Source organism: Schistocerca nitens, chromosome 2, assembly GCF_023898315.1.
Source record: "Schistocerca nitens isolate TAMUIC-IGC-003100 chromosome 2, iqSchNite1.1, whole genome shotgun sequence".
In the NCBI taxonomy this organism is placed as follows: Eukaryota; Metazoa; Arthropoda; class Insecta; order Orthoptera; family Acrididae; genus Schistocerca; species Schistocerca nitens.
In genome coordinates, this window is record NC_064615.1 from 1,104,069,823 (window position 1) to 1,104,088,100 (window position 18,278).

The window sequence follows — 18,278 nt, forward strand, 5'->3', positions numbered from 1 at the left end:
GATTACAGACTCTCTCCACTAATCTTCAACATCATTCTCGATAAGGTCGTCAAAGAATGGGCAAATTTATATAAAACTTGTTTCACAAAGCGCCTAGCATCCAGCGCACTTTGGTCTATCGATTATTCGTATGACTTTAAAACATGTCCCTGTCGGTTTTTGAACATTGTTGATTTCTGAATGAATTGTAAGTTGATTTGTGAATGCGGGCATAGTGTACGTGATGTCTCTGTCAGTGGAATCCTCATCACATCTAGAAATAAAATTTCCTCCAGACAAAAGGGGCTATACGAGCTGAGCAGAGTATAGCTGAACGAAAGAAAGCCAACCACTATCTGATTATGTGGTTGATTGGGTTTGCGAATGATGAGCATTGTTATGATTACCAGCAAAATCCATAGATCAGATTACCAGAGTGCGAATAAATGACTAACAGGAATAACAGGTAAGAAGGATAACGTATTATCTTCTCGGTGTATCCAAGAAAATGAAATTTTGACAGAAAATTTTTGGCCAGATCGCTATACTACCAAGGGCCAGTTATACAGTCTCGGGCTAGCAACCGCTTTAAGGTCTATTCTGGAAGTAGCGTGGAAAACGCGTTGTATGAACACGTAAAAATGCCTACCCGGAGAATAATCGCGGGATAACTAAACTGGTGATTCTGGCAGAGTTAGTGAAGTTAACCGGCGAATAAGCTTTGACATTGGCAGGAATAGATACAGAATTAGTGATGAGAACATTGTTTGTTAGAACAAGGAAGGAGAAGAAACGGGGACATCCCACAAATTATGGAAGAATAAGACTATTCCAAATTTCTATAAAAATTTCACACTACTACTTTTCGATCTCATGCTTGAGAAACTGGAGCGTATGAATGAAGTGTAAAACTATTTCCTAACGTAAAGCTTTTGCTTGCAGTAAGCCTAATAGGGATTTGATATTGGTACTTTGTGAATCATAATCTGCCTTGTTATAAAAATGACCATTTTTGCCAAAACAGTCTCGTTTATTTGGCGTGTGTTACAATTGCTGCAGTATTATAAAGGCCTATTTTGTTTTATCTTGCAGACAGTGACAAAATATAGGTAATCAGGTCAAGAAACCACACCAGTCCTGGGCCTATTTGTAATTACAGCTTTTTCAGTATTAGACAACGACATTTCGATTTTTCATGTAGCAAAACATTTGACAGCTTTGATGAGGTAACAGATACTTTCGCAGAAAGGAAAGCATGCCATGTAAAGCTGTAGCAAGATTAGAGAGAAAAAAAATGCTAGGAGCTAAGGATTGAAGAAATGTGTAATGTCTTGCTTGTCTCTTCTCTTTACTGGCTTTATGTATCCTATACTTAATTTTATGTCACACAAAGCAGCAAGTTGTTAGCTAATAGGGAATAAAGAGTGCAAATTTTCGGAAGAGACAAAAAAATAGGACATTTTAATTTCCACTGTCCTGAATATAGTTTGATGGCATCCCGTACAAAATATACACGTTTCAATTCCACAGATCGAAATACAGTGACGTGCGATAGAAGAATGCTATATGAAGAGGTTGGTGCTGCACTTTGGCACACTTAAGATCAGATAACATCTCTTACAATTCCTTGGACACGTATGTTTTATATATCAGAGTCTTCAGAAAGATGTGCGCTAAAAATTGAACATATTTTTGAAAATTCGATTTTTTTTTTAAATTTTTGACGTCCTATATCAAACGCTCGAGGGACACCACTATCTACTATTGCCCTGTTTCGGAAATATCATAGATATGGGTCTGATGTGCAGAGCAGTCTGAATTATAATAGGGAAGCGGGTAGTCTACACGTGACCTGTGTTCACATTTAATGATTTTGCTGTTTCCTGTTTGTCTACTGCACTCACGTCAAATGAAAACAAAATTGCTTTCTTTGGCCAGGAGCTATCATGTGAATTAAAATACATTCACATAATTATGAAAGGCTAAAATATGATATTAGTTTCAGATTTTATTTTATTTCCACCTTTCTGACAGTCAAGCATTAATTGCCATGCAGAACAATGAAGTTATTTTTATCGGTTTGCTGAAGAAATTTTTGTTTATTAATCTTTTCCGCTGAGGCAGTCAATATATTTGAAACAAAGGGTTTTCAAACTGTTGGCTACTTTCAACTGTTAGGTGCATTTCAAGTGTACGTTTTCATCTTCTAGCATGTATGGCATTATGCCATAACAAAGAACCAGACATGAGATAACAAAGTACTGGTACCCAAGGAAATTTACATCCTGAAACCACACTGAAAAGCTTAATGTCAGGTCGATGCCTACTTCACTGGGAATCTGGGACTCATTTAAAAATTAGCTCTTTGATGACAAGCCACTTAGAAGAATTTATAGCCCAGAAGATCACACTTTTATTTTGTTATTAAAAAATTTAGTAGCACATTTGTGTGATATATCTTAAAATGTAGTACGTGCATAAAAGACCAACATTATACGTGAAAGCTTAGCTTCTCTTGCAGCGTATAGGTCTTAGAGACCAATATTATATGTGAAAGCTTTGTTTTTCTTGTAGCAACATTATATATATATATTAATTTAAACCTTTAACTTTTCCTGTTCGTGTGTTCGTGCCACTTAACAGTGATGTTGCTATTGGCTGACTACACGACGTGTCCGAAGCTCTGAATTTCTGCTGTCATCGGCTGGCATGATCACGTGACATGAGCTATGACTGGCTTACAAATATGCATCGCTATCTCTATTTCAATGCTTCAGAAAGTAACATGCAGTGTTTGGTGGAATTCAAATTTATACTTTCGTAATACGAAAATATGCAGCATATATGTTACTCCACATCAAACATCTTTCCAAAAGGTGTTTCGTTTTCTAAAGCGCCGGGAAATTCTACACCCATGTATAAAATCATAACCATTCAAAGGATTGATAAGTTATACAGTTCCAAGAGAAAATATACTGTCAATTAACAGGAAAAAACTATGTTTCCATCTGGGAGAAAGTGTATTTTTAACCAGGAAATCCGGGAGAAATCCGGGAATTTTTTTCCCTTGTCCACGTATACACCCTGTACACCACTTCTACAATTCTGTCCCATCAGCAAGGAAGCTCCCTCCACTATTTTCCCCCCTGCCCTACTGCACCTTCTGTGCAGCTAGCAATCGAGTAATACTACACACACTCTACTAACGGCAAAGTCCATTGATTGTAGCAGAAGGGGAATAAAACTTGATGTTGTTATAGTCAGTCTAATTCACTTTTAATCTCACCCTTAATGGCCAATCTAATTGGATGAGCTTTGCAAAATCTCAGACTTTCTGTTGGCTTTATAATGGTGCAGAAGAAGGTAATGGATAATTCTTTTTTGTCAGGACATGTCCGAGTCTTCTGTGGGTATTGTGTGGGTTCATAGATGGTTTGGGGATGTGTGGAAAGGCTGCAGACAAACCAGCAGTGGTCATATAGCAGTTCTTTATTATTTATCAGTCTTCTGAATGCACTCTACTTTAGTGGTGCAGTCTGATGTAACCTTGTAATAGTTGTAGGCAATGGTGTATGGAAAACAGAGTGCATGCACTGACTGGGAGGTAAATTGCTGGCCCAGTGTCTCTGGTATGCTGAGTGAGGTGGCATGATGCGACCATTGGTGCTACGGATATGAGGTAGTCACCAACATCTTCTCCACTGTGGAAGGTCATGGCATCTCAGCTACACAGCGAATGTTGTTACCTTGAATCGAAGTCTGAACTGACAGTGTTGACCAGGGGTGGGCTCAGTGTTGGCTACCTGGGTTGGGCAGACGGGCAGTGGTCCCTCGTTTGTGATCATGTGTCAGCAGAGGTACAGTGAAAGTGCTGATTGACACAAACTGGGTGGCACATACTGCCCAACTGACCAAACTGTGATGAGCTCATTCAACTGTGGTTAAATGCTACTGTCCCCTGCTAGGTTGTGCCATTCTGGGCCAGCCGATGACCCTGTTATCGTAGTTGGCTGCAGGCTGGACTGGTGTAGTCTGTCAACACAGAGGCACTGCAGAGGTGCCAGACATGTAGTCCACTGGCCAGATGTGACTGTCATTTATAACTTTTACCCTTTACAGCTTTAAGACAATGACGTCCTGAAAGCCAACTGTTTCTGCAAAACAAGATTCAAACAGTGGCACAATTTGCATACCAAATGTATCAATGGCAGCACAGGATACCAATGAACTGACGGAGTGCACTATGTGATGCAATGAAAATATGAAGGTGGAACATGTGTTGAGGCCAAAAATGTTCTCAATAAAGGATCTGCCACAAACAGAAATGGTAACATTTGAGGAACCTGATTATAAGTGATGGTCAGTTGTGCACGACCTAAGTGTGACACCACCCCCACAATTTCAACTGCATCTCACTGAGTAGAAGAGCAGCAACACAGAAATACATCAGTTGGTTAATGAATGAGACTGATCATGCCAGTACTGAAAAGAAGTCACTGGAATGTCTTGCACTGTTACAAATAACAAAATTTTACATAGTGCCAACCTGAAATGTCATTAATTTGAATTAACTGGGGCTAATGCCTGGTGCCCACTGCACTGTAGCATGCTACTGCCATATGATCTCTGCATAAAACTTACAACATTCACCCTCACAGTGTGGTTATTTCCACCTGGAATGAAAGGAAGATCAGTGTGGGATGCTTGGAAACAATGTGTGTCATTGCAAACAATGCTTGGTACTAGCCCAGCATTGCTGTGAATGTGACTATGTGGCCATTGCTCAATGGAACTTGTTTATCACTTGAGATCACCAGGCAACTTGCTGCACTCTGCAGCAGATAGTAAACTTCCTGTGAATTTACATTTCTGATTCATTCCCTGCAAGTATGCAACCCAACAGGCATAAATTTTGAACCTAATAATACACTGTCCAGTCATATTAATGTGAACAATTGGCAAAAGGTTGAATAACCATGTTTTGAAGTGCAGACCACTGCAAGACTTACAGGAAAAAGAGTCAGAGTTCTGGAAGATACCAACAGGGATGCAGGGCCATGTCGGCTCCAGTGGTATGGCCAGCTGCGCTAAGTTTCTCGGTTGTGGATCAGTGGAGCAAACAGCTCGATCAAGGTGTTGCCACAGATGGAGCAAACAGCTCGATCAAGGTGTTGCCACAGATTCTCAATTGGAATTAAGTCCAGGGAATTTGGTGGCCAGGGGATCCAGGGAGTTTGGTGGCCAGGGGAGTACAGTAAAGTCATCCTGGTGCCCTTCGAAACACGCATGTACACCGTGAGAGCTATGTGACATTTTGCATTGTGCTACTGGTAGATGCCATACAGAAAAACAAATTGCATGTTTAGGTGGACACGTCACTCGTGGGTAGAAGCATACTTGTGTCAGTTCTTGTGCCATTTAAAATGATGAGATCACCAAGGGAATGCCATTAAAACATTCCCCAGACCATAATGCTGCCTCCACTGGCCTGGACCCTTCTGATGATTGTTTGCTTTCAGACGTTTCATGCTGTATACGCCAATGGCCATCACCCGATGAAAAACGAGACGTGATTCATTTGGAAATGCCACTTGTTGCCACTTAGTGGATGTCCAGTTGTAGTATTGGTGTGCAAATTCCAGTCTTCACTGCCAATGAACAGCAGTAAGCACGGGTGCATGAACCAGGCACCTGCAGTGGAGGCCCATATACTGTTCCATGTCTATTCACCTGTACCCATCTCTGCAGCCATTGTTTACTCCTGTTATCTATGGCCCATGATGCACCACAGTTTCCTCAGCACCGGTTTTGGATAGTGGCATTTTGCTGTGCACACCTTAACCATGGGAGCACATGAACAGTTTATAAACTTAGCTGTTTCAGATATGCTTCCACCCTTCGCTGAATGTCAGTGATCGTACCCTATTGGATGTCAGATAAATTCCTCTGTTCTTGCATTACGACGGTGACTGAATTGTTTTCCGTGTCCCCCCAACGCTGTTTACATACCCTTCACTGCTAATGCTGCCACCTGCTGCCTGTGAGTAGTTACTGAACATTCACAGTGAATATCAATGGAGGTCACATTAATGTGACTGGACTGTATATAACTGTGGATTCTTGGACAACAAAAATATCTGAAACTTCCTGGCAGATTAAAACTGTGTGCCGGACCGAGACTCGAACTCGGGATCTTTGCCTTTCACGGGCAAGTTCTCTACTGGCAGAAGTAAAGCTGTGAGGATGGGACGTGAATCGTGCTTGGGTAGCTCAGTTGGTACAGCACTTGCCTGCAAAAGGCAAAGGTCCCGAGTTAGAGTCTCGGTCCGGCACACAGTTTTAATCTGCCAGGAAGTTTCATATCAGCGCACACTCCGCTGCAGAGTGAAAATCTCATTCTGGCAACAACAATATCTGTCTGTGATTTGAACATTTGATATTACTTGTCTGAATGTGGAGTGAAATGGATTTTTTATATACTTTTCAGTCTTTTTGAGCCTCATTAAATGGCTGAAATATTGGGATGACTGGCAGCACCTCTGACTGATGCAACAGTGTATTAGTTACATGATTGATGAATTTCTGGTGTTGGTTCAGATGCTGCTACATCAGAATTTTATCATCCCATGCAGTGCTTGGTAAACCACAACTGCAACCACCTTGACACCAATATTGTGACACTCACTTAAGGTCAACAATTTTAAATTAAAATTGGTAATTAGTCCACAAAACCTAACAATAATAAATGTATTACTTGAAAAGTGAATCAGATTCTACTTTGACTCCTAGAAATATATTTGAGGTTGTTCCTTACTTGTTGATGGTTATTTCTACTGTCTTTGTTTTACTTATTTTTAATCTGAAATTTTTGAATGTGTTGCTCCAAGTATTGAGTTTCTTCTGTGCTTTGGCTTCTGTACTATTAAATCAGTACTATTAAATCATCAGCAAAAACCAGGGCATTTGGTTCACTGTCTATTTTCTTGATAGATTCTATGATCTTTGCCTTTATTACTACAAACAGGAGTGGTGATAGGGCACTTCCTTGATGGTCACCTCTCTTTGTTTCAAACCATTGTGATAATCTGTTGCCTATCTGGGCACAACTGTAACACTTTTGGTATAGCATTTGACTTTGTCGGTCGGGTAATTTGGCATCTTTGTCTTGGAAACATTCCCACATCTAATAATTTTTTTGTAATGTGGGGCCACAGTCATAATATATTTCTTTAAAGTCAGTACCACCACTAAACTGTTTTTTTATTTTCAGTGTTACATTTACACGATCATGATTTCAGCTGTAAAGTGTCATTATCAAGTGTTTTAATGCTGTACAGTGCCTGAGATGGTATGTTGTCATATTTAAAATACACTATTAGACACATTGTTTTAGGGTCAATATTTCTGGTAAAAGCCTACTGCTTTGTTTTATCACTGAGTATACCATCTTGACTCAAGAAATTCCCATATCTTGTTTTTCAATGACCGCAAATACAATCACAAGATTTCTTCCATATTCCGAAAACTTTTCTGTTAACATTCTTACTGCAAAAATAAGATACATAGTACCTCGGTTGTTCCTGAATCAATGTTGTTCTTCCTCAAGTGAAGGTTCTATTATCTTCCTGATTCTCATTTCTATGATCTTTTCTAGCAGCTTCAAGGTGTGCGACAGCAGTGTGATGCCTCTGTAATTTCCACATTTTCATTGACTGTCCTTTTTAAACAGAGGGATGACGAGTCCTTTACTCCAAACTTACGGGATTTTGTTTTCTTTCCAAACCACTGATAACACTCTATATAGCCAATTTAAGCCTAATATTCCAGCTGCCTTTATCATGTCTGAGCCGAGATCATCAAAGCCTTTTGACTTTCCATTCTGTATGCTCTTTAATGCTGTTTCTATCTCACACCATGTTAATGGGTGTCCGTTAGTTTGGACTTCATCAGTCACTCTACAGTCGTTTATGGTTGTGTTGTCCCCACCTGAATTCGGCAGCAAGTTGAAGTACCTTTTAATTCATCCCTGATCCCTTCCTTTGTTCATATTAAGTTACAATCATCTGTTTCCAGGGCAAGGATATTTAGATATTCATTTCATTTGCTCTTTAGTACTTTATATCGTAATTTACTACTTCTCTGACAGTCTTCTTTGCTCCTTGTAGTAAAGTCTTCCCAGCACTTTTCCTTTTCTTCCTGGATCAGTCTTTTTACAGCTAGTTTCTTTCTCTGGTATTCCTGAGCTAGATGTCCAATTGCTAATTCATTTAGTCTATTATCTGTTTTCTGTTTTTCATGGTCTAATATCCTTTTCAGTACATTCCTACCTTTTACTGCTGTCTGTACCCAATCATTCCACAAAGGTGTTTCCTTCTCTTTAGGTGCGGCACTTGTTTTCCACAGATGCCCGTGGCTTCTCTGACAAGGGTTTCTTTGAATAAGAACCATTCTTCTTATACTCCATCTCTCTCAGTTTTTGATAACTTGGCTGCTATTCATGCTTTATACTTTATGTTCTTTTCCACATCCTTCAACAACCAAGTCCTAATCTGTGGCATTCTCTTTCACTTAAATTTTGACACTCGAACATCTTTTACGTCAGCAGTTAATAGCTGGTGGTCGCTATCTAGCCACTCACTGGTTACGAGTGTTACATCCTTAACATACTGACCAGCATTTATTTCTGTAAAATGTGCATGACTAGTGGAATAATGTGTACAAATTGTAAAACTGTGTATCATTCCAAATGCATGAATGTAAGTCCATTGTGAACGATATGGTTTTGCATGACATACAACGAAGGCAACTTTAGCAAAAAACTAAACAAAATGGAGTGCAAAGAAGAAATTATTACTAACAAGGGAACATCCCCATCGCACCCCCCTCAGATTTAGTTATAAGTTGGCACAGTGGATAGGCCTTGAAAAACTGAACACAGATCAATCAAGAAAACAGGAAGAAGTTGTGTGGAACTATGAAAAAATAAGCAAAATATACAAACTGGGTCGTCCATGCGTAAGATAGGCAACATTAAGGGCAATGTGACGCGAGGAGCGCCGTGGTCCCGTGGTTAGCGTGAACAGCTGCGGAACGAGAGGTCCTTGGTTCAAATCTGCCCTCGACTGAAAATTTTGCTTTCTTTATTTTCGCAAAGTTATGATCTGTCCGTTCGTTCATTGACGTCTCTGTTCACTGTAATAAGTTTAGTGTCTGTGTTTTGCGACCGCACCGCAAAACCGTGTGATTAGTTGACGAAAGGACGTGCCTCTCCAATGCGAACCGAAAACATTTGATCGCAAGGTCATAGGTCAACCGATTCCTCCACAGGAAAACACGTCTGATATTTTGTATACGACACTGGTGACAGCATGTGCGTCACATGACAGGAATATGTTGTCGGCCCACCTAACTAGTACACTTGGCGAATGGGTGAAAAGATTCTTCTACCTTGCCCGATTTAGGTTTTCTTGTGGATGTAATAATCACTCCAAAAAAAGTGATGAAAACATAAGAGTTTTTCACATAAACTGAAAATAAAAAGTTAAAATTTTCGGTCAAGGGAAGATTTGAACTGAAGACCTCTCGTTCTGCAGCTGTTCACACTAACCACAGGACCACGGCGCTCCTCGGCTCATACTGCCCTTAATATTGCCTATATTACACATGGACGACCCAGTTTGTATATTTTGCTTATTTTTTCATAGTTCCACACAACTTCTTCCTGTTTTCTCGATTGATCTGTGTTCAGTTTTTCAAGGCCTATCCACTGTGCCAACTTATAACTAAATCTGAGGGGGTGCGATGGGGATGTTCCCTTGTAAGCAGTTAGATGGGATTCATTCTTCAAAATAAAAACTGAAGAAACAAAAAAAAAAAAAAAAAAAAAGAAAGTGAAGCAAACAGAGAACTGTTGCTGAACTCTAGACCTCCCGAACACCTCAGTGAAGAGTGTGGAAAATGGCAGAATGTGGTATCAAGTGCATTAAAAGTTAAATGACTGACTTGGTCCACAGCTTTCACAGTGCTACATGAGGAAAGTGCAGGTTGGCTTTCACATGACTGATGGTTTCAGATCCATGCTTGTTGGTGTGGAGAAAGTCATTTGTACAATACATCTCATTATGTTTAAGCTCACAATATGTCATACAATTCTATAACAGGTGGACATCAGAGAGACTGGATGGTACTTCTGTGGGTTACTTCTGCTGCACTTCTTTCAAATGGGTGTAATGCTGTGCTTTCTTCCAACTACTGAAACATTCAAAGGAGCTACACTGTACTATAATTAAGGGGGAAAATCACCAGAGACTATGTAGAACATTTGAAGAATCAGCATTACATGAGAAATCTGCAAATATACTACTGCATCATATTTAATGTTCCAGTAATTACAATGATGGTAATATTAATCTAGAATTATTTAAGCATGGATTCTTACAGCACTTTGTGATTGAACAGTAGGGGAAGAAATGCTTAAACGTGGTATCATGCTAAGTACTCTCCACCATGCACTTCACTGTGGCTCGCAGTGTATGAACATAGATGTGTTTGGGTATTATAGTCTCAGAAACTTTATGTAAAAATTCTTATATTTGTTTATTTTTGTTTACAGGCCGTGGTAACCTTAGTCTATTTTTCGGTGAAGCATACACAGCAGCACCACACCCGAGAGCAGAGCACTGACAGTGGCATCAGTGAAAACTATGAGAGTGAAAACAGTCCCCTGCTGGCAGGGGCTGAAGCTGGAGACAGAGTCTCGGATCATACCTACACGAGGGAAAGAGCTCAGTTTTATGGGGAATCGAGTGAAGGAAATGAAGCCACAGACTCCTGTCGAACAGTGTCTGTAACAGCAGGAGGTGCTTGTGAAGTATAGGGTGTTGCACTGCATACTGTATCATTTCAGAAAGAGAAAGAGAGAGTGAGCCTGTAGTGTTCATTTTTTTTTTTTGTAAATATTCTGTTTCTCTTGGGGTTGCATTGTTTCTTTTTAGCAACTTATCTTTAATTTTTCTGTCATTTGAGTCACATTGTACAGTATTTTTTCCACAGTAGTCAGTACAGTTCAGCTACATAGTTCCAGAGTGATTTTAGAAATTTTAAAATTCCTGCAGTTGCAGTTGTTAGCTACTAAACATTCAGAATATACTTTTATCTGCACCCATTGATAATGCCTTCTCACAATAGTCATATACATGTAAAAGACACAGATGCAAGCCTAACCAAATCGTCATTTCGTGTTGCACTTCCATAAATGGTTATTTCATGCTGTGAGAAGCAAGAATACAAATGACATCAGTCATTACTCATATAGATTATGTTTAAAAGAGTTCTGATTGAGCATGGTCATGAACATATTGCCCAGTTGTACAAACACGTCTTTCCAAACTTTGGCTACTGGTACGTTGAGCCTCCCAGCTGAAGAACTTTCTACTGAATACAATATGGTCAAGTTGACAGGTGCTTCATGGCTCTTGTCATTTAGACTCATTTGATAAGTCCTGCAACACCTGTTTACATGCCTGTCTGCCTCTCGGTGAATCCTCAGTACAGTGAGTGACTGTCGCTGCTCATCTCAGTATTTACTCCTACTTTTATCTTCAAATGGCAAGTAAATGGTTTTATTCATCAGGATTATAAGATGCATTAAGCCTGTATGTAACTCATAGAAGATTATGTTTCTGTGTTGCTTCTTTAAGAGATAGTTGGGAGCATAGGGTGTAAGAGCTTGAACAAGAAAAATGAAAGATTTAGCTTTTAAATGAACAGGTGCATGGAAGATGTTTCAAGAAATGAAGGTGTGCACAATGGGACTAATTATATTTCATTCCATTAAATTGTTTGCATATGTGACATGAACTGCACTTGTTGGGACTTACCCTTTCATGCAAAACCTTTCCTCTTCAGATTTTGATGAAGAAACTAACGACTCCTAAAGCTCACAGTCCTATTTCTTTGTTTGTGTTCACTTACGTGCATCATAAGTGAAAACTGCTCTTTATGCATCTGTATGTTTTTTATGCATGTGGAGATAGTGGTTTTTATTCTAACATTCCAATTTTATGTTCAGTTTTAATTTGCACATATAATATTGCTGTTGACTGGGTGAAGTATTGACTAACATTTTAAGAAAATTTTCAGTTAACCTGAAAGAACTAACAGTGATAATGCCTGCAGAGTGTGTCATGTTATCTACCTGATTATTTTCATGATCACTACTGAAAATCACATTGTTCCCATTCTCTCAGACATCTGCTTGTTCTGCACGTCATTCATATCTGAATCAATTCATTGCCCCAATTAAATGTGTTGTGTTGTTGTAGCATGGTATTTCCAGTGGGAGGCTAATTGCTGGATTAGAAAGCTTGTATCTCTCTTATCCCGGAGTCTGAGTGAACTTCCCCTTCATTTAAGCTTCTTCACTATATCCCTCTTTCCTCCTTCAGGAAGAAATGATTAGTTCAAAAAATTAGACTAATTTTGTGTACCTTTTTGCGTGTTCATTGGCAGTACTAAAAATTTGTCCACTTGGAGGTAAGATCTGGCCAGCAATTCAATTTCATATTTTTATAATTTTCTCAAATAAATTTTTCTTTTGATACAGTTATAACTAAAGTTCACACCGTTATCTCTGGTCAAATTCAATATTACATTTGGCATGTAATTTGATAAGTAATAGTACACCACCATGTCTTCTTCTATTGTTAGCAGTAATGAGAAAGAGATAGCTCTAGACTGGTAGCCAGATACTGGGATTTACTGTCTCTGTAAAGAAAACATGGTTTATGTATGAGATGAGGATACGAACTTCTGTCCTCTCAAATATTCATTATGTATGTCAGTCAACTACATTTGGTTTGCCTTGATGTTCCCTCCACTTGTTCCATTATTAACTGTTATTTTTCATTTTAATAACCATATGGAAAAATACAATTATTATCATGAAAATGGGTCTTAGATCTACCAAAAGCCATCATAATCTTCATACAAGACCTGGGAACAAACCCTATCCATTAACCACTGTTACAATCAATTCCAGGTCAGCCAACAGAAACAAAAGCAATGCTGCAAGCTTCATACTGTGAGTCAGCAAATGCTGGCCGCCACTGTTTCAGGATATCAGTGCCTTTATCTTCATAACAGTTGAATTTTTGTTCACTTCATTCATTGCCTTTTGATTGTAACAAATGTCTATCCGTTTATCCAGACCCAACCTTTGCTTGAGTTGTATCATATTTTAAGCAACGGACACTGACAAAGTATGTCAAATTTGATCTCATCCGATTTCTGATTACTCGAATGACAGATCTTATTGGCGTTAATGGGGTATTGATGCTATGACTTCTTTTCAGATAACAACTTTTAGTTACTACTGTATTTACTTTGTAAAAATTGTTTGTATTGGATATATTTTGTACATATTTTATTCTAAGAAATGTTTTAAATTATTCTGTTAAAATATGAAAATAATTTACTGCTACCATTTTTACGTTTTTGATGGATAAAACATATTTATGCTGAGTGTTTGGTTGTATAAACAAGTCTGATTTTGCAAGGTGCAGTTCCTTCCTGCAGTATAGAATATTGATAGACTTTTTTTCATAAAGTGCTTTTTCTTCCATCAACCAGCTGTTAAAATTCATAGATGACTGTTTTTGTTCACTGAGTGGCTCATCATCATTAGCCTTCATGTTTACTCAAAAATCTCTACACACCCCTACAGGTATGTTCTCTTTCCTTTCATGTACCATTGATGTAAATGCATTAAATTACCAAGTGCCAACATTGACTAATTCTTGTTATTCTTTGCATTATCTGTATTATAATGCAGAATTATTCAAAAATGATCTACCTCTTCTTGTGTGATCACTGTGAATGAAGAATTCTAGTAAATATTGAAATATTCAATGTCCAGTCCTATGTAACTCACATGTAATGCATAAGCAGTAATCCATGAATTATGTATACCAAAAGCCCTTCTAATGGAAAGTCCAGGTTGGAATATTAATAATTATGAAAAGGATAGATTGCTACTCATGGTAAAGGTGATGTGCTGAGTTGCAGACAGACACAACAAAAAAGACTGTTACACACTGAGCTTCCAACCAAAGCCTTTTTCAGAAAAATAAGGAAAACACACACATTCACACAGGCAGGCACACATCATGCACACATGACCACTCTCTCTGGCTGCTTTGTTCGGAGATAGCACTTGTGTGTGTGTGTGTGTGTGTGTGTGTGTGTGTGTGTGTCAGCTTTTTTGTTGTGTCCACCTGCAAAGTCAGTGTGTTATCTGTATGGAGGGTAGAAATCTATCCTTTTCATACAAATGCTTCTTTAGTTTTATAAAGGCTTTAACATTTTGTAGTTATCTTGAGGTATACAGTGACCTGTTCTGTTTGCACATCAAAATTTAAAAAAAATCTAATTTTTCTTTGGTATTATTATCAGTTCACCATCCATAGACTCATCTTTAAAATTATGATAATTGTATCTGTGACGTATTTAATTATTTTAGATAGCTTTACATAGTATGTAGTTTACTAAAAGCCATCATGTACTAAAAAAATTGTAGGCCTTACAACTTTTAGATTGCATACTTTTACAACTGAGGTTCTGTGGAAATACGAGAACCAATTTTTAAATTTTGTATTCAGATAGGTATGATATGAAAACAACAATGTGAGTCACTTTTTCTATATAACTTTGTATGCACCAGTGATGATTATTTCTGGTAAACAAGTTTGAAATGCATGTTTTTATTTAACTGATATAAAAGTAGTTGGAATTAAGAGTAGTTAAGATCATTTTTCTTGATATGTAATGTCCATTACTCAATCTTTAAGGTATTTTGATGTCAAACAGTGGTAATGACAAACACTGGAACAGATTGAAATTTGTGCAATATAGCTGCACTATAAATGACATCAATTACTGATAGTTTATAATTGTAGAAGACTGTTTAAGATATTTGTTAACTATTTATGAAACTTTACCTGATGGTAGATAGATACTAATCATTCAATACATTATGAATAATTTTGTTGTATAATTGTAAGTGAATGCCCAATGTTTTAATATGTCTATACTCATATTCAGTATCATTTTCTTCACAGTTGTATGTATTTTTTAAACAGCAGGAAAGTCTGTGTAAACAGCAGGTAATGAAGAGCATATTTACATTATGTACCCTTAAATGATTAAAAACAAAAAAATCTGTTAATTACTACTATTTTTCAGCAGATTTCAAGTAAAATCATCGTAATTAATGTTTATATCAAACATGCAAGAATACTGACAGGTTGCTGTTACTTGCAGTAGTTTGAACAATCAGTGACTATTTAATTATATTAATTTCAGTATTATGTAAGAGTTTAGTATTGATATGTAAGATGTACAATGGAGATGACTACACCATTTCATAAATTATTTATAAAAAGAATTGAAGAACTGATGTAACAAGCACATATACAAGATGAATGTTTTGACAGAATCAATGTAGATGTGTGTGTAAGCAAAGCTGGCAAGATTACTGGTATAGAATATATGGAAATATGAATGCAGAAGGAAAAAAAAAAGATTAGTGGATAGAGGAGAAGACTGTGACGCAATTATTAATAAATTTGGAATAAAAGGTTACAAACAGTGACAGGAGGGCAAAAAATGGAGAGAAATACTATAAAGAAAAGCAGAAACAGAAGAATGTTTGTTGGGCTTAAATGTTTTGGCTTAAACACTCATGATGTCTGAGATGCAGCAAAAGAATACAGTTTGGCTGGTTGGCGTCATTACTGCGCATTGAAATGAATTAACTGCCACAAAATACCAAAACAAAACTGTGGGAGGTTCTCCATTGAATGAAAATCTCTTGTGTGTTTACTTAAGGCTCTTATAAGTATTGAAATTTTAATAAAAACATCAGATATCTGCACGTGGACCACAAGTGGATTTGATGGACACGAGAAACATGGCTTTGATGGAGCCCATCCATTTTGAAGCAATTTTAGATGCTAAGTTGAGAAGAAAATACTTCGGTCACACTTTAAAACAAACACTGTTTCAGAGAAGACTACTTTTGTGCATAATTTTTCTTATGTGAATTTTGTTTATCTGTGTTTTCACAGGGTTTAATATTTATTATGTAGGAAGGAAAAAGAGGTTTTGTAAACTGTTGAAACCAAAAATGTCTCACTTCATTTGTTTTCATGCTCTTATGGTGTCTTTGTGATAGTAAAAGCTTTATTTAATATCTCAAATACAATGTGAAATTAAGAGGACAACTGTAGAGTAACAAAGTTGATATTATAGATTCTGGGATTAGTTGTAAAAGCTGGAGTCATAAGAAAAAGATGTTCATGCATAACTCTAGCCATGTAATCTTGATTGCTATCCTGAAATTCAGGTTGTCAGTAAAAATGAAAGTCTTTCTGCATTCTGCAGTATTCTTAGTTATTATAAAGAGTTAAAAATACAACACAGTTTCTAATGTCAAAACTGACTAGTGCAAAAATGCTGAATATTACTGCTGCAGTACAAATCTTTAACATTCAGTCTCAACTGAAATATGTTTCATTAATGATTCTCTTCAGTATCTGAAATTACATTTGTAGATTGTGATATTTTTCTAGTGGTAGTTAAGATGACAATCAAATCAAAATAGTTTTCACATCTCACTTTTTTATGTCTGTTGTTACATATCTTTGACTGTTTCATAGATTACCAGATCTGCCTCGGTAACCCCACTACATTTTTATTATTCATCTCAGAATTTAAATGATTTTGGCATTGGAAGTGTCTGGGATAGTAGTTTACATTATAGAATATTATTATTTTTAAATGACATAGTAAAATTTCATATGAAACACAAAGCATGAACTATAGGTGCTTGTTATATTTACTGGTTTGTATTTCTCTCTAATACAAGTTTAAAATAACAATGCCATATGGAATCTCTTTACATAGTGTAGTATTCAGAACATGTGGACTTTGAGAGAGTAGTAGAACAACAGTTAGCACAGTAGCTCCCAGTTTCTGGCTATTATAAATCAAAGAAGTGTAATTACCTTGTACACCATCACTGGAATTCACTTCCTCAATAGGAAAATGATAAACATTCAGTGAATGATAAATAGCTCTATTATGTTAGGGGCATGAGGAAATTGTGATGTGACTGGTGATTGGTATGGCACTGCAGTAGCAACTCTGTTACTGCAAGAGTCCTGCCAAAAAAAAAGTCTATCATCAGTGTTTTATATGTGTAGCGCAGACTAATACTGCTGTCACAGACTAATACTGCTGTGTCACAAGGAACAATAGGTAAGGTAATGCCAGCACTGCAAAGCCTAGAATCTGGTGTCTATACCTGATACATGTAACTGTAATCCTTGTCATTACCCTCTGAGAGAACCATTATTCCTTTGTTGGTGCAAATTTGTGTACATCACATTTTTTTTGTTTACAAAGTTTCAGTGATGTGAGTGAAAGAATTTTACAAGATGTTTGTCATCTTTGATACTGGTTCTTAGTGATACGAAATGCATCATATATTTTGTTTCACCTTATACTATCAGCTTCCATGGTTTTCTTTTGATACTTTAAACATTTTCCATTTTTGGTCATCTCTATTTCAGTTGCAGAATTGTAATTTTTGACTGTGTTGGGAAAACCTGTTCTCAGCCACTGCATGTAATTTTAAATGTACATCAAATTTTCATGCATGAGTTATTATTCTTCATTTCCTCATCTTAGATGTGAATGTTTAGTCAGTGTTTAAACAACAGCACTCACCCTCTTTCTCAGGTGTTATTTTGATGGCTCCTGCTGCTGTGCTCTCCTCCTCTGGTTGTCATTGCTGTGCCAGTGATACATTAGACCACTCCCATCCCTGTCCCCTATGTCTAGAGCCTGAAACCATTTTTGAGGTGTGTCATATTCCAGTATAGGTTCCATTGTTAGATAAGTTACAATGTTGGACCAGTGCTTCTGCTACCTAAATTGATAAAGGCAATATTATGCCCCATAAGGATAATGTATGTAGGTCCAGATGTTCAGAGTTTTAATGTATTTCATGAATGTGTTACTGTGTTTGTGTGGGGTACTGTGCATGGTATTTGTGAATGTAAAACTCAGAAATGCAGAAAAGTATACTGATCTCAGATATAACACAGTAATAGACGAATGATTGAATTTAAAAATGTTACAAATGTAATTACGCGAGTGTTATGGATTTTTATCAACAAACACAATTCTTTCCATTGGGACAGTAAATACTTATGAGTTGGTTTTGAAAACATGAGGCA

At 37.3% G+C, this 18,278-nt stretch overlaps 1 protein-coding gene across 1 annotated transcript in view; it reads left to right on the forward strand.

Annotated features, from left to right (window-relative positions):
* LOC126235573 (MFS-type transporter SLC18B1-like) overlaps window positions 1-10,855 on the forward strand; it is a 331,857-nt gene extending 321,002 nt beyond the window's left edge. Inside the window, exon 12 of the mRNA XM_049944291.1 lies at window positions 10,592-10,855. Coding sequence (XP_049800248.1) covers window positions 10,592-10,855 — 264 coding nt within the window. The remainder of the gene's footprint in view (window positions 1-10,591) is intronic.
* Window positions 10,856-18,278: the final 7,423 nt, after the last annotated feature.